This window comes from Heloderma suspectum, chromosome 11 (genome assembly GCF_057233095.1).
Source record: "Heloderma suspectum isolate Gila_16-S chromosome 11, 16-S_ref, whole genome shotgun sequence".
NCBI lineage: Eukaryota > Metazoa > Chordata > Lepidosauria > Squamata > Helodermatidae > Heloderma > Heloderma suspectum.
Window position 1 is genome coordinate 33,344,557 of NC_139468.1, and position 25,645 is coordinate 33,370,201.

Below are 25,645 nucleotides of genomic sequence, written 5' to 3' on the forward strand. Positions count from 1 at the left end.
ATTAAGGTTAGCATGTACACAAAAAAGGGAGAGAGGCATTAAGGCTGTAATCCTATGCCCATTTACCTGGGAGCCATTCCCATTGAACTCAACAGGGCTTCTTTCTGAGTAGACATATGTAAGATGGCACTCTCTGTCTACTTTTTCAAATCCCCCAATACACAAAAGCAGTAGAAGGGTTTTCTTTTATAAAGGTTGGTTTTAGGTTTATGAATTGAAGCCAGTGCAAATACTATAGCCAGAATAGCGTCAGATTTACTTTCCAGGATGGAACAGAGGATGGGGAATCTGGGCCCGGATGAGGGCGACGGCCCCTAAACCTTTACAAGTTGCACAGAATGAAATCTGCAGTCACGTGTGGCTTCTGGCACTGTGATGGGGAAGCTGTACCTAGCAAAATTCTTCCTCTTGTACAACTCAACGAAGGATAGGAATTCTTGCATAGTTGAGGACCTGAAAACACTAAGGAGAAATGGGTGGGAGGTACCCAGGTGGAGAGATGCCAATGAACAGAAAGAAGGCTGGACTCAAAAGAGAGGCAGGCAGACATCCATCCACTGACAAGCAGGGTAGGGACAAGCAGGTATTTCACTGCATAGGGGCATATTTCTTTGTGACACTGCCCAAACTGTGGGGCTTCCCATCCTGTGAAATTCATCTGGCCCTCTTCCATTTCCATCACCTTTTAATGATCTGTTTAGTTTATTATTGTATTATATTTAGGAAGGCGTTTCAGCTTGGTGAGATGAGTGTTTTCATTACTTGTCGGATTTTTGCTCTGTGAGCTGTCCCCTTTAAATTAATTATTTGATGCACTGTATTGTTTGCCTTATCTTTGCAAGTCACTTTGAGTGCTGTATATAGTGGAAAGGCAGTATATACATCGTCTTATAAATAATATACATAAATAAAATACAGTAAATGCAGAAAAGGAGATAATTGTTTACTCAGTGCATTTCTGAACTCTTTTCCTCCATGCATCTTAACAACACAGAAATGGTGGAATGTTTAACAAGGTTTATCCAATGCATGACAATGGTTTCTTCTCTAAACCCAGTCTGTCCTAACAAAACTGGGGTAGCTGGCAAGCGTACCTCTCACAGGTTCCAACTCTGATGCCGTTTCTTCTGAAAATAGTATCCCAATTGGTCATTCTCAAAGCTCAAGGGAGAGGGAAAAATAGAAGCTCAGCTGCCTAAAAAAAAATAGACATTTCTCTTTATGTCCTTTGGTCTCCTTTAATTGTGGTTATCAAGAATTAGCTCCTTGCACAGCAGGCTAGTTATGAAAAGCTGTTTTTTTTAATTAAAAAAAAAGCAGAAAGGTTGATGAGGAACAGAACCCAGCAGTATAATTCCCTTGTTTTGGCATGGCATCCATCCTTCAAAGCCATTTTCTGGGTGTGAATGCACCTCCAGCCTCTTCTGGAGGAGGCCTGGCCCCACCACTGCGATGTGCGCTCTCTCAACTAGAAAACTGGCGAGGGGCATGTCATGTGGTATCTCACCATCTCTGCGATTCTCATTAAGTTTTCCATCCACCCATCTACGGGAAGAAACAGACCCGGCTTGTTACCGCCTCGCCTTTTGGAGCCTGTCCTTCTGTGCTGAGTGCCAAGGTGCAAACACCCAGCTCGGCAGCCAAGCTCTCGGCTCAGCAAGAAGAACTGGTGGAAACCAGCACAGCCAGAAGTGTTGACAGCTCATGTGAAGTCAAAATGTCTAGAAACACACATTTTGCTCTTTGCTTGTTTAAAGAAGCCTGGAACGGGCAGGTTGCAAAACAAGGGCTTTTGGGTCTCTGGAGAATTTAATTCACTTACCTGAAACATTTATATGCTGCTTTCCGGTACGATCATAGAAGCGTAACAGTGGATAAAATACCATGCAAAACAACAAGATAAAAGTCGAAGAGAGGAATCCTATGCCCCCTAGACAGCATCTGGGGGACATAGGATTCTTCAGTTTCCTGGCTATGGGGTCGGAGACGGTGCTCCAGTCTTGAAGCCAGGAAACCGTGCTCCCCTCCCTCTCCCCACCAACACGGAAAGAACAGCGCTGGGTACCCTCTCTGTGCTAGGTAAACAGAGCATGGAGACAGGGGAAAGGGGGCATTCCTGGGGGCGGGGAGGGGAGGAGACAAGGGCAGCTGGCTTACACCTTTTCCTATCGCTGCCCCAGCCTTCTTCCTTCCTTCCCCCCTCCCCAAAGCCTCCACTAGTTGGCCGAAATCGCCTGTCTAGCTTAAACAAAGCCCAGGAGGAGCAAGGCACCTCTCACGCTGCATAGGATATTCGTAAGCCTCCATGTTTGGGGGCTTATGAGTACCCAGGGTGCAACCCATAGGATTCTGCCCTAAAGCAGGGGTGCCAGATTGGCTGAGGTCTGAATTTGTTTTGGCCCCTGCCCAAGCCTCTTCCCTCCCTGAGTTCATCCAGTCCTGCTCCCACCCATTTTGTGCAGAGCTCCGTGCCTCCCTGCATGGACAAAAGGATGTTGCTGAACACTGGGCGAATTGCTGGCTTCCCACACTGCTCGTTGTCCCAGTTGGGATGATGAGTGGTGCAAAGCTGAAATCCCACTGTGAATCCCTGTGGTGCGCTAAGGCCAATCTTCACTGTTATCTCCAATCAGTGGTTGGAGATAACGGGGGGGGGGGATTTCAGAGAGCAGTGCTTGGAGGCCACTCCAAAGGGCTCTGCAGGCCAGATGGGGAACCTCTGTGGGCCCGAGTTTCCCCATCCCTGGTTTAAGACAACAACAACACAAGACAAGACTACTTTGAAACAGACAAACAGCAACAGACTTCTGACTCTTGTCACCCCAAAGCCCTAACCAAACACACTAAAAGCCAGCCAGATTAGGAACATTTTTCTTGCAAACCTTTGTAAAGGTAGCTCAAGTATACTTTGATAGTGGGGGTAGTGGCCAACACTGTAAAGGCCTTGCCCACAGCATTTCTTCATTCCTTTTCTATTCTGCCCTTTGTTCTTGCCCCCCACCAAGGTTGGCTCCAGTTAATTTAAACACCGCCAAGGCAAACAATGCCAAATACCAGGTCACCTGACAAATTGTCTTCCCCAAAAAAGACCTGCAAGATCGTTAGCCTTGCTGGCTGTACCATGACCTGCAGACTGCCATCTTGCAGCAACCTGGAAGCCAGCCTTCTCTGTGGTGGCACCGAATTTATGGAATGAACTCCCCCTTGGTATTCGGGAGGTGCCAACTGTAGCAGGCTTGAGCCACCAATCAAAGGCCCATCTCTTCAATGCCTTTCCTGAGTATGCTGCTCAGTTTGTTAATTATGGTGTCGTATTGATTTGAATGTTTTTATCAATGTTTTCTATAAATGTTTCGGCAATTATTATATATTTTAATTGTACTTTAATGTATATTACAATGTATTTTAATGTATTTAAATACTCTAGTCAACCGTTTATAGATATATTTTTTAAAATACGGTAAGCAATATATAAATCTATTAAATAGCAATAATACATAAAAGTCAAACTCGTAATCAAGAATGTACCTTTTAAGTATCAGGCCTCCATAAGATGGGCACCCCGGGGAAAGAATTCATTATTGTTCTTTCTGTTCCTTGGATAATAACGTAATTTGCAATGATAAATGAGTCTAGAGCAGCCAGGGCCTCTCCAAAAGACCGCAGTGTATGGGGAAGTTTGTACAGGAAGATGCACTCGGGTATCCTGAAGCAATGCCATACCTGCCTGCAACATTTTACCACCTGAAGTGAAAAGCCAAAGAGCTACCCCTTTTCTGTTCATGTTTTTCAATGACACACAAAAGATGATATCCCTCCTGGAGCTTGCTACACAAAACAACAGCATGGTGATGCTTCACAGTAAGGTGAGGGCCTTGGCCAAGAACAGCAAGCCTGGATTTCTCTTTGCCTCAGTGCTAAAGGCCAGTGGAGGCTGGTGGTTCCGATGTCAGTGGGGTGGTGAATCCGCTCTGGGTTTCAGTCAGAACTCTAAAGGAGCTATCCAAGGTGCTGAAACCTAGACTGGATTCACCACCCCGCTGACCATGGAGCACCTTGGATAGCTGGTTTAGAGATCTGACTGGTTCTGACCGAAACCTGGAGTGGATTCACTGCCCCACTGACATTGGAGCCACCAGCCTCCACTGCTAAAGGCACAGGTAGAAAACTCTGCAACATTCCTATGAGACGGCTCGATGGGCAACTTGCCTCCTGAGATTGGGCAGGCCCATGCTTATGTGGCCGGAATTGCTGACTGGAGTCAGGAAGCTATTCTTGGACCGGCTGTCCTGGCCGGCATCACCAACGGCTGCTGCAGCCTGAGAGACAGACAGGCTCCCAGCACAGGCCTTGACCCAAGCCACAACTAAATCAAACAAACATGCAAGGGAGCCCGCAACTTTATCGGGACTTCAAGAGAACATGCAATAGGGAAATGCTATACAGCATCTTGTACTGCCCTCTTCCTTAATATGAGTATGGGTAAGCACGCTTGTCCCATGTTACATAACAGCACAAGTAGGCTAAAGTCAGGCCCACGGCCCACCTGTTTCCATGGATCTAGTACAGGAGTGAACTTCTTTCAGCCAAGGGCCAAATCCCACTTCAGAGAACCTCTTGGGGACTGCATTCCAGTGGTGCAAAAATGGTGGGCGGCACACCAAAAATACCAGCGTATTTTATCTTGAAGCTTTTAGTGCCAAAAACTAAGACATCGGAGAGGCATGTCAACTTTTTAGAATGGAAAAAACATCAGATGATCATTGGCTGGGGGAAAGAGGGTGAACCTCAGGGGGCAGAAAAGTATCCCAGCTGGGATAGATTCGGCCCACAGGGCCTGAAGTTCTACACCCCTAGTCTAGTGCCTAGTCTAGCCCACTAAAGAATGATGGAGACCTCCACTTCAACACGTACATCTTTCCTGTGGACCTTGCAACCAGCACCAGCAAGTTATCAAGAAAGCCAGCCTTTCCTATGACAAACCAACATCGCAAAGGAACTCCTGGCTAGCCTGGGACACATCTTGACCATCCCAATCATGTGGCAGATGAATCATAAGCGAGCCGGACGGACGTTCTTTGCTGATCATGCTCCTGTCCCTTACTCTACTCAAAGGGCAGGTCAATAGGCCCTTAAAAGTTCAAGAGAGCTTAGGCTCCGGTGCTTCTCCTATGACCCGCCAATTCAGCTCATTGTGGGATTGCTGCCAGACCGGTGCTTCATCCTCCCTCTACCACACCCATGGTTTGCTAAGCTACATACCTAAACAGCTTGGTCCAGAGGCAAGGCTGCATGCGGCTAGCCTGCCCTTCCAAACTGAACTCAAAGGGCCAACATATGCAAGCACATCATTCTTCGCTGCACAACATCAAGTGACCATCTGTATATGCGAATGCGGCATCATAGGCATTAACACCATGGGCAGAACTTTGAATATGTGATGTCGCATCAAATGCAGTGGAGTTAGCTCAGCTCACTCAGCAGCTGAAGTGCTGAGTAACCAAGTGGGGGGGGGGGACACGCATGGTGTGAATTCTCAGGAAGCACTTTGTTAACATGGCTGGCTATTCTTGGACCATCTTAACCTCGTCTAACTGCTTCCTGTCACTGACCTATTCGCTGCAAAATTCTTAATCTAACTCTCCTTCCCTGTTTTGTCATACATACATTGGGAGCCTTTTTGGGCAGCAAAGAAATACGTTTTCATACCACACCTAACACATGCCATCTTTGCTGGAGAAAGGTTAACAGCAGTTGCAGCATTTCTATAGGGCAGGGGCATACCTGGCAGGATCATGCCGTTCTGAAAAATGTAGGGAAGGTTTTATGACCACAAAGCAATGACTTAAATCGCAATTCATTTATTAATTTCTATACTGCCCAATAGCTGAAGCTCTCCTCTGCCCACCCACAGGAGGAGTGTTCTGCCCTTGCCTCTGCCTCAGCATTTTGCCAGAAGGGAAAATATTGGTGTGCGTGTGTGTGTGTGTGTGGGGGGGGGAAACAAAAACAAAAGGCAAGGCAAGGCAAGGCAAGAAAACTGAGAGCTCTCTTCAATATGTCCTGCAGCTTTAGTGTACCTGAAGGGCAAACCCAGCTTTGGGTCATTTGACCCCCCCTTTAAGCTGCTTAGGTCTTCCATTAGCACTGATTTGAACTTCCAAGAAAGTATTAAATGATAATGAGTTTGCTGCAGGCACTTCACATTGCTCACACCTTTGCCATGAAGATACCAGCATTTTAAGGTGTCATTACCTGGATTTGAAGGGGGCTCCTTTAAGGGATGCATAACAGTGAGGAGTCCAGGAGGAGTGGTTTTGCCTGTAATGGATTAAACCCATTGAATGCCTTTACACCATCTTATCAACGTCAGGTTTAGGTTAGCTGTGGATCAATGTCTCTTTACTATTCTTTTGTTTTTGACCTGGGAATTTTGACCTAGGTTAATTTGGAGGGTAAATTAAAGATCTGTAATTTACTAGAATCTCAAAAGAATCAAACAAAAAAGTATTGTTTTTTTAAAAACTACATATAGGCTAGAATTTTCAAGGCCCAACATCTGCAAAGAAAAATGGGCATTTATTTCTGCATTGACTTACCATTTAATGAGCTCTGTTGCAATTCAGCCTGTAACCAAAATGTAGTACTGTCCATTCCACCTACAGTATGTGCTTATTATAAATAGGAAACAGTAACACCCAGTGGCAACACTTAAAAGCCTCATGTCTTAATTCAGTCACAGCTGTGAGCAATGAGGAATCAAGTACATGGCATGTGAGTCAATCCTGAGGCTAAAACTTTAGGCTGGTATACTAACTATGCCCTTATCTGGACAGAGATAGCCTAGCTAGTTATCCATGCTCTGACAAATTCTTGTCTGGATTACTGCAATGTGTTATACATGGGGGTCCCTTTCAAAATGGTCCAGAAGCTTCAGCTAGTCCAAAATAGGGCAGCAAGATTGTTAACAGGGACTGGCCAACAAGATCACATTATGTCAGTACTTTTCCAGCTGCACTGGCTTCCAGTCCGTTCCTGGGCCCGGTTCAAAGTGCTGGTATTAACATTTAAAGCCCTTTAACGGCTTGGGGCCAAGTTATCTAAGGATCGCCTCCTTCCATATGTGCCTGCCCAGACCCTAAGATCATCCTCAGCAGTCCTACTCCATGAGCCCCTACTAAAGGAAGTGAGGTGGGTGGCTACCAGGAAGAGTGCCTTTTCTGCTGTGGCACCCCGGCTGTGGAATGAGCTCCCTAGAGAAATTCACCTGGCACCTATATTGTATTCCTTCCGGCACCAGCGAAGACCTTTTTATTCTCCCAAGCATTTTAGCTTCCTAGTCTTTTAGCTTGGTGTTTTAAATCTGTATTTCAGATTTCTGCATTGCTGCTAGGTTTTATTCTGGTTGTATTGTTATATTGTGGCTTTAATGCTTTTATATTTTGTATTGTTTTATCCTACACTTTTTGGTTTTAATTTTTGTGAACTGCCCAGAGAGCTTTGGTTGTTGGGTGGTATTGAAATGAAATAAATGTCTCACGTGATCTAGGATGAAATGAATTTGCATTGGTGTGGTCAGCAACAGCACTGAGTTGCTACAGGAATATTACACTCTAATGGAGCAAGCAGCATTTTATTAGTGCTTAATCTCTCATTAAAGGGAGTGATAGTTTTGCCATTTTGTTTAGGTGAATCTAATACAATTTGGCTAAACTCGATCTGTCTTGCAGGAGCAGTATCTATTGACTTTGTTGCCCACTTATTGGTTTGTTTTTTTTTAAGCAGCCTATTGAACAGGCTTGAAAGTACAGGGAGCAGAAATCAAACACGCAAGTTGCTTCTGTTTGGTTTTATTCTGGGGTGGGTGCATTTAGAAAGAATTGCAGTTAATGCCAAGCTTTGAATTTGGGCTTATTACCTTCCCTTTAAAAGTAGTAAAGCAGTTGCCTGTGGAGCTGAAGACAGGCTTCACATCACAGTTGCTCACAGAGGAAGTTGTGTATTTAGCAACGTGGAGGCCTCCCTCCCTCCCATTACTATCCCAACATGTTGATATGGCTGCAGTGGTCTGAAGGGCAGTGTCAGCCTTGTCTTTCTCTGCCCTCCCAAGGAGGAGAGCAAGCTATGGGCAAATCAAAATGCAGGAATAACTCCTTGCTTGCAGAAAAGAATTGCAGTTTGAGAATAAACTGCTCCTCTCCCACTAAACCCCAGAAGTTTAATAAAAAACAATCTTGCATGCTTAAAAAAATCAAGACGAGGGTGATTCCTTGCTTTGTACAAGAAGCTATTCCTCGCTCCTTTGGTTTGCCCAGAGCTCTCCCCTTCGTGTAAGAGCAGAAAGAGGCAAAGGATGAGCCAGAGATTCAAGCCACTATATCTTTCCCTGCCTGTTGGAATAGTTATGGATTCTCAACAGAAGTTCAGGTTTCTACAACAGCTTCCCAGGGGAGCAGCTGTGATGGGCAGCCTGGCTCTTAAAAGCTGACTGAGAGGGTAGAACTTTGCCCCCGTATAAACAAGCTATCCCCATGTACATCAGGGGAGAAGGTTCCATGCTTCTCTAATGTGCTAATTGACAGTGTTCAGGGATTTTCTTCACATTGGAGAAGCAAGAAAAAACGTGGAGCCCCAGCTACACTCAGAGAATTTCCCCACCTCATTCTTCATAATATGTAGAATAATTAAGACACTCTTAATTGAGTGTCTATGAATTGCCCTCTTTGTTTAAGGAAAGCATTCATGAAGAGTATCCATGATGGAAGGTATTATAGTAGAACTGTGTTAACCTTCTGTTCACAAATTCAAGGGTTAAGTGTAGCACACATACAGACTGTTCTAACTGTTCAGATATTTTAACATTAGCATGAGCTTTTATGGGTTACAACCCACTTCATCAGTGGGTGTTCCACTTAGTATCTGATGAAGTGGGTTGTAGCCCACAAAAGCTTATGATGGAAAAGGTATAGTTCTTTTGTTACTTCTAATACATTAGAGTTGCCCGAAATGGTGGCCATTCTGTTCATATCTGTTCTTGCCCATACCACTATTGTACAGTCAGGGCCAGAAATATTGGAGCAAGGATAACTGTTTTGGCAGTTGGCCTCTGTACACCACAACATTGAAGTTGAAAGGAAACACACCCAGATGGGAGCGAAGTCAGGACTTCCAGCTGTAATTCAAGGGGTGTGACAAAAGCAGGGCACTAACCATTCAGGAAGGACAGCCAGTGGCAGACACACACCCATCATTGGTGGCGCATAAGTAATGGAACAAACCAACATAATTTCAAACTTAAGGATCGCCTTTAATACATGGATGAAAATCCTTTGCAGTCAGTGACTGCCTGAAGTCTGGAACCCATGGACATGACCACATGCTGAGTTTCCTCCCTCGAGATGCTTTGCCAGGCCTGTACTGCAGCTGCCTTCAGCTGCTGCATGTTTGTGGGTCTTTCTGCCTTCAGTCTTGTCTTCAGTAAGAGAAAAGCATGCTCTATTGGGTTGAGATCAGGTGACTGACTTGGCCACAGAAGAACATCCCACTTCTTTGCCTGGAGAAACTCTTGGGTAGCTTTTGCTGTATGTTTTGGGTCATTATCCATCTGCAATATGAAGCGGCGTCCTATCAGTTTGGCAGCATTCGGCTGAATCTGAGCAGAAAGTAAAGCCCTATACGCTTCAGAATTCACTTTGTATTTGTGGAAATATAAAGCTGAGCTGGGGGCAAGTGGGGTGCTGACATGTGTAGGAGTAAGTTGCACTGAACTCAGTAAGACTTACTTCTGAGTAGACATGCACAGAGTTGGTTCTCCTCTCCATTTTAGCCTCACAATGTCACCAACAAGGCTGGATGTGGAAATAGAAACCCTAGCAGGGGGAATAATACTTGTGCAGGGCTCCAGACCAGCATGGTCACTTTAAAAGGTTTTTTCTTTCTTTCAAACAGCGTTGCTTTAAACAAAGAGTGCATCGCTCAGGCACACCTAGGGCAGCTTTGTTTTGGGAAGCCACAAGGAGGAAGTGTTTTGGCTGAAAGTAAACGGAAACGGAGGATTTCAATTGAAAAAGAACACCCACAAACAAGGCGGTGAGCACAACTCATTTTTTTTTAAAAAAACCCTTATTTGTCAAAATATACTACCTTGCATTTTTATTTACAAAAATTTCGCGACTCTGTGCGGATGACAAAAAAAAGCTGCATGACTGCAGGACCTCATGGTGCCGTTACTCAGAGGATTCCGTTGCACAGACTGAAGGGAATTCGATCCCATTTCAGTCCGTGGCGGAATTCTCTGACATCCCTAGTTCCTCTTCACCATGAGCAGCATTCTGCGGTCATCCACTTTAGTTGTCTTCTGTGGTCTGCCAGGCCTTTTGCTGTTGCTGAGCTTGCCAGTTGATTCCTTCTTTTTCAGGATGTTCCAGACTGTTGTATTGGCCACTCCCACTGTTTTTGCTATCTTACTGATGGGTTTATGTTGTTTCCTCAGCCTAATGATGGCCTCCTTCACTCGCATGGACACCTCTTTGGACCTCATGTTGGGAGTTCCACTGAACAGCTACCAGATGTACATGTAATACTCAGAACCACCTCCGGGTCTTTTATCTACTTGATTGGTCATGGGGTACCCGGGAAACAGGCCACACTTGGCCATGCAGCTGCTTGTCAGCCATTCATTCCATTACTTATGAGCCACCAACGATGGGTGTGTGTGTATGCCACTGGCTGTCCTTCCTGAATGGTTAGTGCCCCACTTCTGTCAAGCTCCTTGAATTACAGCTGACAGTCCTGACTTCGCTCCCATCTGGGTGTGTTTCCTTTCAACTTCAATGTGGTGGTGTGCAGAGGCCAACTGCCAAAACAGTTATCCTTGTTCCAATATCTCTGGCCCTGACTGTATTTGTCCCCCTAATACATCTGAAAGTGTTCTCCATCATGCCTTGTCTGTTTCCCGCCTCTGTTCTCTGTTTCCAGCCTTGTCTGTTTCCCGCCTCCCAGCTGAGCAGAGCAGAGCAGAGCAAGCTGCTCCAGGGACTACAGAGGCAGGCAAGCTCCCAGAGAGCGAGCGAACACAGCGAGCGGACAGGGGGAGCAAAAAGGAGTTGGCCAGGGGAGTTTGGCAGGGGAGGTCAAGGGGGAGGCCCCTAACACTTTTTTTATTTTTATTTTTTTAACTAACTTTTTTCCATTTCTTTGTCTTGTAACACACACTTTCACACCAGTGGGACTCTGCTTTTAACCTCTACTGAGTAGAGGAGCAGGCACAGGCTAGTCTAGAACAATCACAAAGCTAGACACAAAAAGGGAAAAGAGGCTATGGAAGGACAAGACTCTCCAGTGGTGGTGACCTGCAAGGTGTGTGCATTGTTTGTTTTCTTGCCTGAGAACAACGTGGCCTACACCTGCAACAAGTGCAAGTTGATCACGCTGCTGGAAGAAAAAGTAAGTGGACTGGAGCGGCGACTGTCGATCCTCCAGGGAATAAGAGGACACAAAGAGTTCTTGGACAGAATGGGGGAACTACAGCAGCAAAGGGAAGACCAGAAGCTTGAACAGCAACAGCAAGATGAGGCAGAAGTGGGAAATGCTGAGGTGAAGAAAAATGGAGTAGAGGATACTCCTTGGAAAAGGGTGACAGTTAGGAGAAGAAGAACTAGACGCCACTCTGCACCAGTGGAAGCAGTGGAGCTGTGGAACCGATTCCAGGGACTTGCGGATGAGACTGGAGGACAGCCTGCAGAGGAAGAATCACAGGGGAACCTGCATGAGAGTGAGCAAGAGGCTGAAGGTCAGTCAAACAGGGGCGATGAAACCCAGGCCTACAAGAAGAAGAAGAGTGGTAGTAGTGGGAGACTCCTTGCTGCGTGGGATCGAGACCCAAGTATGTCGCAAAGACCCATGGACTCGCCAGGTATGTTGTCTCCCAGGAGGACAGATTAGAGACGTGACTGAAAGGTTGCCTGCACTCATAAAGCCCACTTCCCTTTCTTCTCATCCATGCGGGAACAAATGATACCACCAAGCGGAGCTACGAAGAGATCACGTCAGACTTTGAAGCTTTGGGAAGGAAACTCGAGAACTTTGGGGCCCAGACAGTTTTCTCATCCATCCTTCCAGTAGTTAGAAGAGGGATAGAAAGGGAACGAAAAATACTCCGGGTGAATGACTGGCTACGAAGGTGGTGCCGACGAGAGAGATTTGGATTCTGGGACCATGGGCTATACTTCCTGGAAGATGGGCTGTTGGCTAGGGATGGGTTGCACCTCACAAAGGATGGGAAGAATGTGTTTGGCCACAGCATGAAGAACTTCATCAGGAGGGCTTTAAACTGAATCCTACGGGGAAGGGAGATGTAATGTTGGGGGTAACAATGGACGAAGGCGGATGCACTGCAACGGAGAGAACAGCTCTGATAGCACCCAATAATAGTCTTCAGACACATGTAGGAAGAAAGCCAGACTATGAAGCACATGGTCTTCGATGTCTATATACTAATGCCCAGAGTATGGGAAACAAACAGAACGAACTTGAACTCTTAATACAAGAGGGAAATTATGACCTGATAGGTATAACTGAGACTTGGTGGGATGACTCTCATGACTGGAATACAGCAACTGAAGGATATAACTTGTTCAAAAAGAACAGAAAGGGTTGCACTGTATGTGAAAAATACATATCTCTGCACAGAAATACAGGAGGAGGAGCTTGGTAGCCCCATCAAGAGCATCTGGGTTGAAAAGGAACCTGGTGGTCGGAGTCTACTACCAGCCACCCAATCAAGGAGAAGACAAGGATGAAACTTTTGAAAAGCAAATAGCCAATGTTTTAAGGAAGCATGATGTAGTAGTAATGGGGGACTTCAATTTCCCCGATATTTGTTGGGAGACAAATTCTGCAAAACATGGTCCCTCCAGGAAATTCCTGACTTGTGTGGCGGATAACTTCCTCCTACAGAAAGTAGAGGAAGGAACTAGAGGATCGGCTATCCTTGACTTGATCCTAACCAACAGAGATGACTTAGTGGATAAAGTAGCAGTTACAGGAACTCTGGGGGAAAGCAACCATGTTGTACTTGAGTTCTTGGTTCTAAGGGAAGCAAAAGCTGAGTGTAGTCAAACGCGTACCCTGGATTTTAGGAAAGCTGATTTTAATCAACTCAGAACAATGATCAGTAAGGTCCCATGGCAAGCGACGCTAATGAGAAAAGGAGTCCAAGATGGGTGGGAGCTTTTAAAAAAGGAAATTCTCAAGGCACAAACACAAACAAGTCCAACAAGAAGAAAAGGTGGAAGACAACAGAAGAAGCCAAGGTGGCTTCACAAAAAGCTTAGGGATGACCTGAAAACAAAAAAGGACACATATAGGAAGTGGAAAGAAGGCCAAGTAACAAAGGAAGAGTACAGGCAGATAGCACAGAATTGCAGGGATGGCATCAGGAAGGCTAAAGCTGAGAAGAGCTGAGGTTAGCAAGGGATGCTAAAAGCAACAAAAAGGCTTTCTTCAGATACATGCATAGTAAAAGACAGAGGAAAGAAATGGTGGTTCAGCTATTAAATAAGGATGGCAAAATGATAACAGATGACAAAGAAAAGGCAGAGGTGCTCAATTCCTACTTTGGCTCGGTCTTCTCCCAAGAGGGTCTATGACCCCCCTGGCAAAGATGAAGTACAGGCTGAAGGGGCAGGATTGCAGCTTGAGATCGATAGGCATATGGTCAAGGAACACCTAATGACTTTGAATGAGTTCAAATCTCCAGGGCCAGATGAACTGCACCTTGAGTAATAAAGGAACTGGCAGAAGAACTCTCAGAACCACTGTCTATTCTCTTTGAGAAATCATGGAGGAAGGGTGAAGTGCCAGATGGCTGGAGGAGGGCTAACGTTGTCCCTATCTTCAAAAAGGGTAAAAAGGAGGAACCTGGGAACTACAGACCAGTCAGTCTGACATCAATCTCTGGGAAAATTCTGGAGCAGATCATAAAGCAATCCATCTGGAAGCACCTTGACAACAATGCCGTGATTACTCGAAGCCAACATGGATTTGTCAAAAACAAGTCCTGCTAGACAAATCTGATCTCATTTTTTGATCAAGTAACCTCCCTTGTAGACCGTGGGAATGCTGTAGACATCATATACGACTTCAGCAAAGCTTTCGACAAAGTGCCCCATGATATCCTGATGAGCAAACTAGCTCAAAGTGGGCTAGATGAAACAACGATCCGGTGGATCCACAGTAAGGATGGACGAAAGTCCCTTACCTGGTCCCGCAGCTTGCTTCGCGGTGGGGGGGAGGCGCTTCGGTTCTCCCCCCGAAGTTCTTGGTGGGGGGGAGGCGCCCTGCCCCTCCCGGCCGAAATTCAGACCGGGGGGGAGGCGCCCCATCCCTCACCACCAAAATTCAGGCCGGGGGGGAGCGCCCCGTCTCCCCGGCTGCAAAATAAAAAAAGTAAAGTAAAAACAAACAAACATGTGATAGGCTACGTAACGATTTACGTAGCCTATCACGGCTAGATTTTCAAAGTCAGCCGTGATAGGCTACGTAAATCTTTACGTAGCCTATCACGGCTGACTTTGAAAAAAAAAAAGCGCGTAAGCAAATGGCGGTGCCCATGGGCGCCGCCATTTGCGTTCCTTATTTGGGCACGGGTAGTCTACATAAAGATTTACGTAGACTACGGCGAAAATAAGGGCAACGCAAAATACTTTGGAAGACAGAAACAAAATTCAAAGTGATCTGGATAGACTGGCGCACTGAGCAGAAAACAGAATGACATTTAATAGGGATAAATGCCAAGTTCTGCACCTAGGAAAAAGAAACCAAATGCACAGTTACAAGATGGGGAATACGTGGCTCAACCACACCACAAGCGAGAAGGATCTTGGAATTGTTGTCGATCACAAGCTGAATATGAGCCAACAATGTGATGTGGCTGCAAAAAAGGCAAATGCTCTTTTGGGCTGCATTAACAGAAGTATAGCTTCCAAATCCCGTGAAGTACTAGTTCCCCTCTACTCAGCACTGGTTAGGCCTCATCTGGAGTACTGTGTCCAGTTCTGGGCACCACACTTCAAGAAGGATGCAGACAAACTGGAGAGGGTTCAGAGGAGGGCAACAAAGATGATCAGGGGACCGGAAACAAAGCCCTGTGAGGAGAGACTGAAAGAACTGGGCATGTTTAGCCTTGAGAAGAGAAGACTGAGGGGAGAGATGATAGCATTCTTCAAGTACTTAAAAGGTTGTCACAGAGAGGAAGGCCAGCATCTTTTCTCCATCATCCCAGAGTGCAGGACATGGAATCATGGGCTCAAGTTACAGGAAGCCAGATTCTGGCTGAACATCAGGAAAAACTTCCTGACTGCTAGAGCAACACGACAGTGGAACCAGTTTCCTAGGGAGGTAGTGGGCTCTCCCACACTGGAGGCCTTCAAGACGAGGCTGGACAGCCATCTGTCAGGGATGCTCTGACTTGGATTCCTGCACTGAGCAGGGGGTTGGACTCGATGGCCTTGTAGGCCCCTTCCAACCCTACTATTCTATGATTCTATGCTGCTTTAAAGATTATTCTGACCTGTCACACTGCTAACTGCTTAAAAGGCAAAAAAATAACTAATCTTGTCAAAACGTGCAACCAATTGGTGGGTAATGACATTAACAGTAATGCATTAATGAAAATAAATATTTGTAAACCATCTAAGTGGGACTGTGTTCTGCTTCTCTTTTTGTTTCAAAACCTAATTGTAAGTTACGCCCACATTCTCAGCTTCCTGCTGGCTTTTGTGCTGTAAGTGCAATCAAAGATTCCAAGAAAGAATCCTCAGGGCAGTAATAATATTTGTGAGGTACTTTTGAGCACAAGCACGTTAAAATGCTATCATAGCCCTTTAAACCTAGCATTAGGAAAAAGTGAGTTAGTTTCACTCTCCCTTTTGTGGCCTCTCCTGATGTCAGACTGACTGAAGCTAAAGTATTGAAACCACTCTCATGTAGACCATACCATTTTACACCTTAGAGCAAGCTGTATTGGCATTCACATTACTTTTAAAGTTTTTTTTAAGTGCACAGCAAGAGAAGTAGACAATCTTTTTACTCAGCCTACCTATCGTCATTTTTAAACCTTTATTGACTCTGCAACAACACAGGATGGAAGGTTATTTGAAAAGAGTCACCAACAAGTGAGATACCATTTTCTGTGGCTTCCTGTGTTGTCCCTTGAAAGCTTCAACCTCACAAGCAGGGTAAAGCTTTTCTCTACCACCCACTTGTAGGCAGAATGCAGCAAATGGTATTCAGAAATAATACTTTTTCACAGATAGGTTTATTAGTCTCACCAATTGTCTAAGAGTACGTTGGGGAAAAAGAACATATCTGATCCGGAATGGAAAAATAGAGGGGTGGGGGAATCTCACCAGCACAAATAAACTGTTACCTTAAATGTCTGCCCTTAAAAGGGCAGGTAGCACATGGCCAGGTAGGGAAGCAGTGAAAGAAATTACAAGCATTGCAAATACGTTGTTAAAAAAACCCCATGAGTTTATGTCATCCAAGTGACTGAAACTGCTCTGAATGAAGATGTGTATGAATGCGACTAGAATCATGCGTGCAAGACATGAGAGTGTCCCGGAAGTTCATTTGCTTGCATGTTTGGCTGGTTTACATTCTGCCTGGGGAAAAACAGGAAGGTGTTAACATTTTCTAAAGCTGGATCATGAAAACGCTTCCAAGAGAGTTTCTGTCTTTCATCCAAATTTGATAGGGTTGCAGGATTCAAGTGGTTCTCAGTGTTCCCAGCTGGGCACTCCTCCTGCTGCTTTGGCACAGACACACACACACTCGCAGTATTCCAGCACCATCAGGAGACACAGTCTAATGCAGATTTAAGCTGGCTATGCTCCTGAACAGCTTTAAGTATTTATCAACTCAATAGGTCAAAAGTCTGCAGACACTGGGTGGAGCAGCAGTATGCCACAAAACTAACAGTTGTCCTCCTGGAACTGAAAAATTAAAAAAGGAGAGAAAGACAGCGGTTGTCAGCTCAAGATTAAAACACTGGTTCTTCTCCACAACACACAACTTTTCTGGATACTTAAAAAGCAAACAAACCAGGAGGGAGGATTAAGCCCTGGTAAAGTAAGTACACAAAATATTTGAGTTTGCAAAAATAGCAACAGGTTTTTCCTCTGTCAACATACAAAAATGTTCAACTAAATACTACTGCAGGTTTCGTAGCTATGAAGAAAACATCTGGAGAATTTCTAGATTCCTTTAAGGTGGGGGAAGGTACAAATTCCAAAAAATCATGTCATCCCCCCACCCCCCAGGTTCTTTGGGGAACAGAAATCTTCCATGTGACCTCCTGATTAAATTGCATGAGCTCTGCACTGTATTCTGTGATATGCCACCTGTTCTGTTTAGCATTCCACTTCCATGTTCCTTCATGGAACAGTTCATACCTCTTTACAGGGGCACAGATCTCTGTACCTGGTGTGAAAAGGGGTCTTGTATGGTTGCTCCTCCCAGGCATGGTGCCACCAACTCCACCCTTAGTACCAGATGTCTCTCCCTTCCCTATATTGGTGAATACGTGCCAATGAATGAACCACTGTGCCCATATGCTCCTGTACCTAAGACACCTTATTTATTACATTTCTATACTGCTCAATAGCCGAACCTTTCTAATATTCCTTTAAAGGAGTAACTACAGTGGGTATTTCAGGGCCCACAAACACAACTTGATAATCCTGTCTCAAGGCTTTGTGCCTCCCTTTTTCTCCAGCACACATCTAATTTAGTTTATAGACATAAAAGCACAAGTAATAACTGTGACATGCATTTCGAGTAGATTTCCCAAAAAGATGCCGACAGTCAGAATGACAAAGTCCACAGTGGACAATGAGCGCTTTGCTGAACTTGCGTAGCCATCTGGGGAGCCTTTGGAGGCCTAGACTGGGAGCCCAGGCAGGATGGATTTGGCCCTGGGCCCTGAGATTCTGCACTCCTGTTCTCGGCCACCAATTGAACAAATACATAAATAATTTTTAGAAATTGTAACTTAAGCAGGATGCCAGCTGTGCAGGCTTCATGCCCTATGCTTATATATTTATGTTACTATCACAACCACTTGTATTACGGGACAGGAGACTAGCGTGGTCTGACTGGGGATAGAGGATGTGAGGGTAGAGTATCACTGCTGAAGTTCCTGTCTCTTAGCAGCAGCTTTTCCTTTTCCTGCTCACATTTAAAAATATCATCTCTGAAGAAAAGTTTCAAACAGTTCTTTTCGGAAGGAAGAGAACTTGGCTCTTGAGCTGAGGCACTCAACAAGAACAAAAAAGTTTACACTTTTCTTTTAGCAAAACTAGAGTAGGCAAGATTAAGAGGCAAGTTGCAGAAAGCCAGGCTTCTTGATATTCCTCTCTCTTTTGAGTTTTCATAAAAAAGGACTCAAGAATATAAGTGGGCAAACTTTCTTTTCATGCAAAGAGGAAAGTCTCGTTGTAGAAAGGGCTGCTGTTTCATCAAATTTCTAGCTTTGAAAGGCAGCCACCAGTTGCCATAAGGCTTTGCTAATTACCAGTGTCATGATGTCAGAGTTACAAAGGAGTATCCAGGCTACTCCTCTTCCTCCTCCTCAGTTCTGACTTGAGAAGATGAATCAAATATATAGTCAATATTTTCCTGTTCACTTAAGCACACCAATAAATACAGGCTACTTGTTAGTATAGAAAAGTTTGATTATCAGGGAACAAAATTACATGACACACGTTTTCAGCCACTGATAGCTTCTTTTGGTTTTCAAAAATATCATGTCTTTAAGAAGGCAGAGACGCTCTCATGACTTTGAAGAAAAAAAACTGAAAATGTGTGGGCACTGTGTTAAAAGCACAGGAAATCCGGATGCCAAGGATGTCTGAATTCTGCATATCTTCCTCTCCCTTCCCCATACCTTAAAATTTTGATTCTCTGCCTATTGCTCCCAAACAGGAGGGCAGGAGCATATGAATCCCCAAATTGCGCTGCTACTTCCCTTCCTAGCCAAAAGTGGAAGATAAACTGCAAGAAATATGTATGCAAATTAAGTCACTATAGACCAGCGTGAAAATGTATCCTTTTGAAAAAAGGGGACGGTTTATAGCTCTCATTTTGAAAGAGAGGGAGGGTGTACAATGAGCTGTACAGCTGTGGTGTGCAAGCACCACAGATATTCGAGTCTTATGAATGAAGTGAAAGATGTTACTTCTTCCTTTTTTTGAGAGGAGACTTTTGATATCAACAGACTAAAAACGCATCAGAAAAGCACAACGGCAGCCCTATGTAGATGCCTTTCCATCTAACTGAAGCCCTTATGTAAGATCTGAAGCCCTAATGTAATTTTCCCTATAATTACCCCTGATGCAATCCAGCCATTGGTGTCTCTCTCAAGGGAAAGAGCTTTGGATAGACAATAGTAAACATGGGCTGGCTGCAACGGTGGCAATGTCCCAGAGGGCAATGCAGCAATTCCAAGAGACTTCTGGGTAAAGTGATTGGAGTCAGGAACTTCAGATCTAGATGGGGGAAAAAACAGAGCATAACTTTAACAAAATATATTCATAGTTGTCTTAACCAAGATGAACACACCCCAAGATGTATTTTAAGAGCTCTGTACACACTTGACAAAAAGGAAAAACTGCCACCATTCCAATGGTAGCCCAGAATGAAGCACAGCAACACAGTAGGCATGCAGAGTAGTTCAGTTTACTAAGACTTGGGCTGCTGCTTGCACAAGCTCTGCTCCTCTCTACCAAACTCCTTTCCAGTTTAAGATGCGTACTATGAAGTGTCCCTTGGTCTATGTGTTGGTTATGTTTGGAATGAGAGTCATTCTATTCTCTATGGCAGTTTTATTGTGCTACTATGCAATCATCCCTGAGGCTTGGACAAAATCAAGATCTTCTTTAAAATAAACAGATTTTAAGGGCCTAGTAGTCCACCCTTTTAACACTAGGTTTCTGGCCTCACATCCCAAGAACTCCTTGCAATGCTAGCAAAATGCAGTGATAAAACTTGCACTGTTTCTAAAATAATTCAGTTTCAGGTAATAACTAATTAAACAACCTGTGATCTTCCCTTAAATGGCCAAAATTACAAGGGCATGAGATTACTAATCACAAGGTCTCTTCCCAAAGATTAGTGCCAAATTCCCTACAATGTGGTGCACAGTTCTGGGCCAATGTTCCAGCTCTGGCCTAAATAAAAATAACTGCTGCAAAGAGATATGGAGTACCAGAATGCTGGCTTTTATTTTGTACAATTTTCTTGGCACATGGATTCATTTGCTAACTCGCATCCAATCCGATTATTCTTATCCAGTCTCCCCTACCCTGCCCAATTGGAGAGTCCATGAACTCCCAAAGACGTTGAGATAGCTCAATATTCAAGTTTCTGTCAAAACCTGAGGCCCCATGTGGCAGCACGATGCAAAATACAGACAAGCCACAGGCCAGTTTTCAACAAAAAGCCTGAATTGGGGCAGAACTAAAGCAGCTCAGCTGTCACGTTGCACCACAATGGCCAACGGGCTGCAAGCAGTTTGTCTGCCTCAAGCTGAACAAGCTTGCCAGCTTTGGAGCTGGCTGCCTGGGAAGGAGCTGCATTGTTGGAGGATGCATTTCCTCTTGCCTCAGGAGTAGGGTTATTTCTGTTTCTCCACTCCTCCATTAGAAGGCAGTTGCATCTCTGCTGTAGCCTGTGAAAAGACTTCAGCATTTTCCATGGTGTGCACTAGAAAAGGCTCCTAAATGCCTTTTACCTCTGAAGCATAACACTTCGCTGTCTTTTGGCCTCTGCACTTCTATTGTAAATGTAACTTGGGATACCATTTGATTGGAGTTTTGAAAACTTTGACAAATTGTACAGCACACTTAAAGGCTACAAGCTTCAAGTACCATGCTGGTCTTTGAGCACTTGCTGTAAGCTTCTTCTCTTCAACATAAGCTTCTTTGCTGAATTGTTGAGTGTCCTAAATCTTTATATCTCTCTATGCTCCTCCTCGTTTTCTTTCTTCTGTCACCTCCAATATGCTTCTTGAACTTCATGTTTTTGTTTTCAACCTTTTCCCATCTCTATTTCCCATCAAAGGAATCCCCCCAATATTCACCTTGCCTTTCCCATTTACCCACTTTCAAAACCAAGTTGATCAAATCGCAACTTCTTTACAACGCGTTTTCCAATTCATCTCTTTTCTACTATCTTTTGGACAGGCATCTCATTTCCTGGTTTTATTCTTTTTCTTTCTCTCTGTCCCCAGTTTTCTTATGTGTCCTATCTGCTTAGACTCTGAGGGTTCAGACAGAGATCATATCCACTTACAGTTGTTTCTTTACAGCGTCTAGTTATTTGGGTGCTTGATAAACTTAAGTATTGCAGCCACAGTTCAGCTACCTTTCAAAAGCCTGCAGTATGTATTATACAGTGTCCGCATGGCCATCTCTTGCAAGGGCAGCACATGGTCCGACTCTGTCCCTATCGACTTCACCTCTGCTGGGAGGAAAACTGTCAATCGTCCCGACGAAAAGGAGAGAAGCTTCACCTCTGACTTGAGAACAGGAGAACCACAGCTGGAGAGATATTTAGGGAAGGGGAAGATTTGTTTAAGTGGCGTGAAATGTCATGGAAAGTCAATATCCAAGCCACCTAAAGACTGTGTTACTACCTTCTGTCAGACCATGCTTTCCAAAAACAGAGGCTCTCTGTTAGGCATCATCTCACTGAGGTGGCAAACCTGAGTCTGGATTGTAGCACTTCAGACTGCAGCTGGGACCTTAGTGCTCTTCTATAAAAATGGGGTCCCTACCATACACAAGACAAGATGCAGCTTCCTCCCTGACATGCTGGGGGTTTTGTGTGTGCAGGCTATCTTTTTTATATGGCGGAGCTTTTAGTCATGTGTTTCCCCACCTGCAATCTGTAGTAGTACAGCCTAGACACAGGTTTACTGCATCAGTTAGAACTAGGCCTATGCACACAACACCAAAAAGTCCACCTGCAGAAAACAATGAATACAAATTGTGTGTGAGCACAAACGTTTTCTCTCACACAAGAAAGTATTGTTTTAATGAGTCTTTAAACAGGATATGCTTCTATTGGACTGCACACCTCTGATGCAAAAAACGAGGCCCCACATAGGTTTTTATGGGCCAAACACTGCTTCACATTTATTTAAGTGAAAAAACAGAACTAAGGAACGCAAATTACACACTTTGTCCTTTCATTGGAGGGCCATTTTACACATCATACACTGGGGTTTGCTGCATGTACCTTCAGCAAGGAATCAGTCAATCCCAAACACTCTGAAGAGTGTAGTTCTTCGATACACTGTTTTCAAAGATGTGCCTGCTGCATTCACACTTGCCATTTTTATGAGGACACTTAAACATCTTTTGTGTATGCCTTAAAAGCGTAATGCACAAAGTGGCCTTGCCAAATTCTATAAGACTTATTGTTACAAGGCAATTCCAAGATAGGCATGTTTCTTACCTTTATGTGCCTAGGATCAAACAGCTTACAGCAATCACAGATTTCCCACCCAACAACATGTCAGGCAAAATAAAACTAATTGCTTTAGAGCTATTAAGCACTACTGAATTGCTATCTAGTTGTGCAGTACGTTCCTCTTCCTAGAGTGCGTTCCTGAAACAAGACTTTCCTGGGGTTCCTGAAAAAGGAAACCATGGAATCAGATATGCTTGCCACTACAACTCAGGAAAGATGGAGGGTTTCTTGGATTAAAGTAGCCAGGTTGGGAAGAACACTCCGTCTGCAGGGTTCTCACACACACAAAAGCTGCCCAGCACCATGCATCAAAAATGGGAGGCAATAGTAATAGGCTACGGAATCTCTAAGAACACGCTATATTTTCTGGGTCCACACAGAAGCATGCTAAGACTTTCCAGCATGACAGAGTTTATCAACTTCCATTAGCCTCATAAGATGTCAGACAGCTATACACAAAGCTTTCTTCAAAGTCTACTAATATGGTGGCTTATCCGGAAGGCCAGGATGAACACTATCAACTCTAAGGCCACAAATTATTTAAGCAAAAGTGGCAGTATACAAGAGGAAATGTATACAAAGAGATCATAGTCGAGAGAGTGAGGCAGTATCTGAGCTGGGAATTGAGAATGACATGCCCAAATGTGAATTTTCTAGAGTTTGATGCACACCACCAAATGACTATAAAAGAATTCCAAATTCAAAGAATTCAGTGGCATACATGAGAAGCGAAGCTGAGCACTGGGGCTCTGTGTTCCTGAAAATATAGCTTTCAGCTGGGTATGGGAGACTGAGGTACAGTCATGAAGCTCATTAAATAACCCTGGGCAAGCCACTCTGTCTGTCTCTGGCAAGGATAAATTATATGGTATAAGTTTTCCTGCGGCCTCAGGATTGAGCATGAAAGAAATCCAAATCATCTAGGTCAGTGTTTCTCAAAGGGCAGGTCAGGACCACATGTGGGCCACAAAGTCCCCAGCGACCCCCAGCCTATCCCTCCTCGCAGCCAAAGGAGAAGCCACAGGTGTCATTTGCGCACCAGGCATCAAGTGAGGCAGAACTGAAGAAGGAACACTCGTGTTCTGGGATGATGTGGACAGACATGGAGGAGGACACTGGGCTAACAAAGGAAGGGGGGAGGAGCTAGTGGGTTCCACGTTAAAATTTCCCAACATCTATGAAAGTAGTGGTGCCCTATTATTACTGGCCACTGAGGATGTAATTTTATTTATTTATTATTGTAAAACGGCCTGGAGAAATTTATTTTATGCATCATTTAATACATACAAAATGTTGTGCAATTGACTTTTAAACATAGAATAATGTCATTATTTATTTTCTAGAAAGGTAGCCATGTTAGTTTGTTGTAGACAAAACAGCAAAGACCTGTGGCACCTTAAAGGCTTAATAGGCATCTGATGACGCATGCTCTAGCCCTCCCCTTGACCAGTAGCAGTCAAACACTAATGGTGTGGAGGGAGCAGCCACCCTGGCAGAAGAAGTAGAGAGACGCAAGGTGCATGGCCAGAGAAGAGGAAGGAGGCATTCACCCCCAAAGCAGCAACTATGAGGCTTGCGGGGGGGGGGTTGTTCCCCAGATCCTTTTTGACTCAGCTCTTGCACCACCACGGCCAAACACACAGGGTGTACCTCCTGCCTAACTCCAATGCTGGCAAGAATAGCAGAGTCATACCATGTTGTCAAGGCACCAGAGGCAATAGGCACAGCAGTCAGCTGCAGCGGAGGGAGAAGAGAAACATTCATTCCAAAGGCATGTGAAATAGAAAGACTGAGAAATAGTGAATGGTTGATGGTCATCCAGTGACCCTGCAGGACTGTGAGCATTGGTGATGCCATGTAGGCCACCATTTTCTGCTCCATAATGCCACTTGAAAAGAATGGCATTATGCATTAACCATGCTATGATGAGTTCCTTCCCACCACCATTTTGCAAGTGGCTCTGCTCCCACCTGCTGCCATTTATGACTGGTTCCGCCCTGTAGCACTGCCAGTTTGTAACTGGCTCCACCCACATGCCATCATGTTAATGGTGGGTCTCAGAAATTATTAGCTCTCTCAGTAAGCTGGCCACAAGATTTACATGCCAAAAGTATTACTTAACCAACAGAATTCATTCTAAATCTTCAAAGACGCTGCTTTGCATCAGGAAAGGAAGGCATGCATTTAGCTTCATGATCCACAGAGACAAAGGAAAAGAAGCAAGCACTTGCTTCAAGTTTTGCTGTTCCCACTACATGAACAGTAAAGAACTTTGGCAGTCATTAATTCAGAGAACTTGCAATGTTTCAGCCAACAGCACTTAGCATAAGTTCACCTTTCGTGGGTTCGCTACACTATGGTTTCAACAAGGCTATGGAGTTCACTTCTGTGGCTGCTACTTACAAATATCCACCTCTTTTATCAGATATAATCTCTCTTTGTCCAACAGAAGAAGAGTGTACAGTACCCATAGATCTATTTACATAGCCACCTGACAGGAGGCAACTCAGACCTACAGGGGGTTATACCTGCAATTGCCATTTTCTTTAACGTGCATACTTTCAAGTGTTGCCAACGGTGCCTAAGGCACATAGAGAGATGCTTTTTAAAGTATGAATTAATCCAAATTAAACAGAGACATGCTATTCTGTTTGCTAAGGGAATATGTTTCGCCACAAAATTACTGTCTTAATATGAAAAGTAAGTAAATAAGATCCAACACACTGTCCCATAGAGCATGAATAGTTTAGCAAAATACAGGTAGGAGGAAAGCTGGTCTACATTATACTTTGAGGTATTTGGTCTTGAAAAATCCACATAACAGTAGGCGTCAACACACACTGATAGAGCATTATCATAAAATATTTATAAAATCTGCATTTTCAGTCAAGACTTTTATTCCGTTGGCGCCAAGCTTCATGTTGAACTTTCATCACCTGAAATGTCCTAAAACATCAGGAAACAGCCAGCCAATAAAGGGCTAAGCACTAGCAGTATTCGATACTCAGAAAATTAATGCGGGAGATTTAGCATAATTGGAGGGAGCTGGCAGTCAAAATAATCTCTTCAAAGCAACGTAAGGTGATGAGTTAAAATAACCCAAAGTAAAGTT

The 25,645-nt window shown here is 44.4% G+C and overlaps 1 protein-coding gene and 1 long non-coding RNA gene across 6 annotated transcripts in view; one reads left to right on the forward strand and one right to left on the reverse strand.

The window, feature by feature from the left end:
- Positions 1-2,979: 2,979 nt before the first annotated feature.
- LOC146337232 (uncharacterized) lies at positions 2,980-4,631 on the forward strand. Its single transcript, XR_014785406.1, has 2 exons — positions 2,980-3,937; positions 4,161-4,631. It is a non-coding gene; the product is annotated as an uncharacterized LOC146337232 (long non-coding RNA).
- Positions 4,632-16,003: 11,372 nt separating this feature from the next.
- The window catches only part of LRRC28 (leucine rich repeat containing 28), a 70,248-nt gene continuing 60,606 nt past the window's right edge, over positions 16,004-25,645 (reverse strand). Inside the window, exons 8-10 of one of the 5 annotated variants that reach the window (XM_084817392.1) lie at positions 21,424-21,599; positions 19,388-19,547; positions 16,004-16,994 (exon numbers count right to left, since the gene is read on the reverse strand). In XM_084817392.1, the coding sequence (XP_084673518.1) occupies positions 16,916-16,994; positions 19,388-19,547; positions 21,424-21,599 (415 nt within the window). In that variant the 3' untranslated portion in view covers positions 16,004-16,915. Of the gene's footprint in view, positions 16,995-19,244; positions 19,548-21,423; positions 21,600-25,645 lie in introns of those variants that run through there. The other 4 variants (XM_084817391.1, XM_084817394.1, XM_084817393.1 and 1 more) reach the window with 4 other exon arrangements.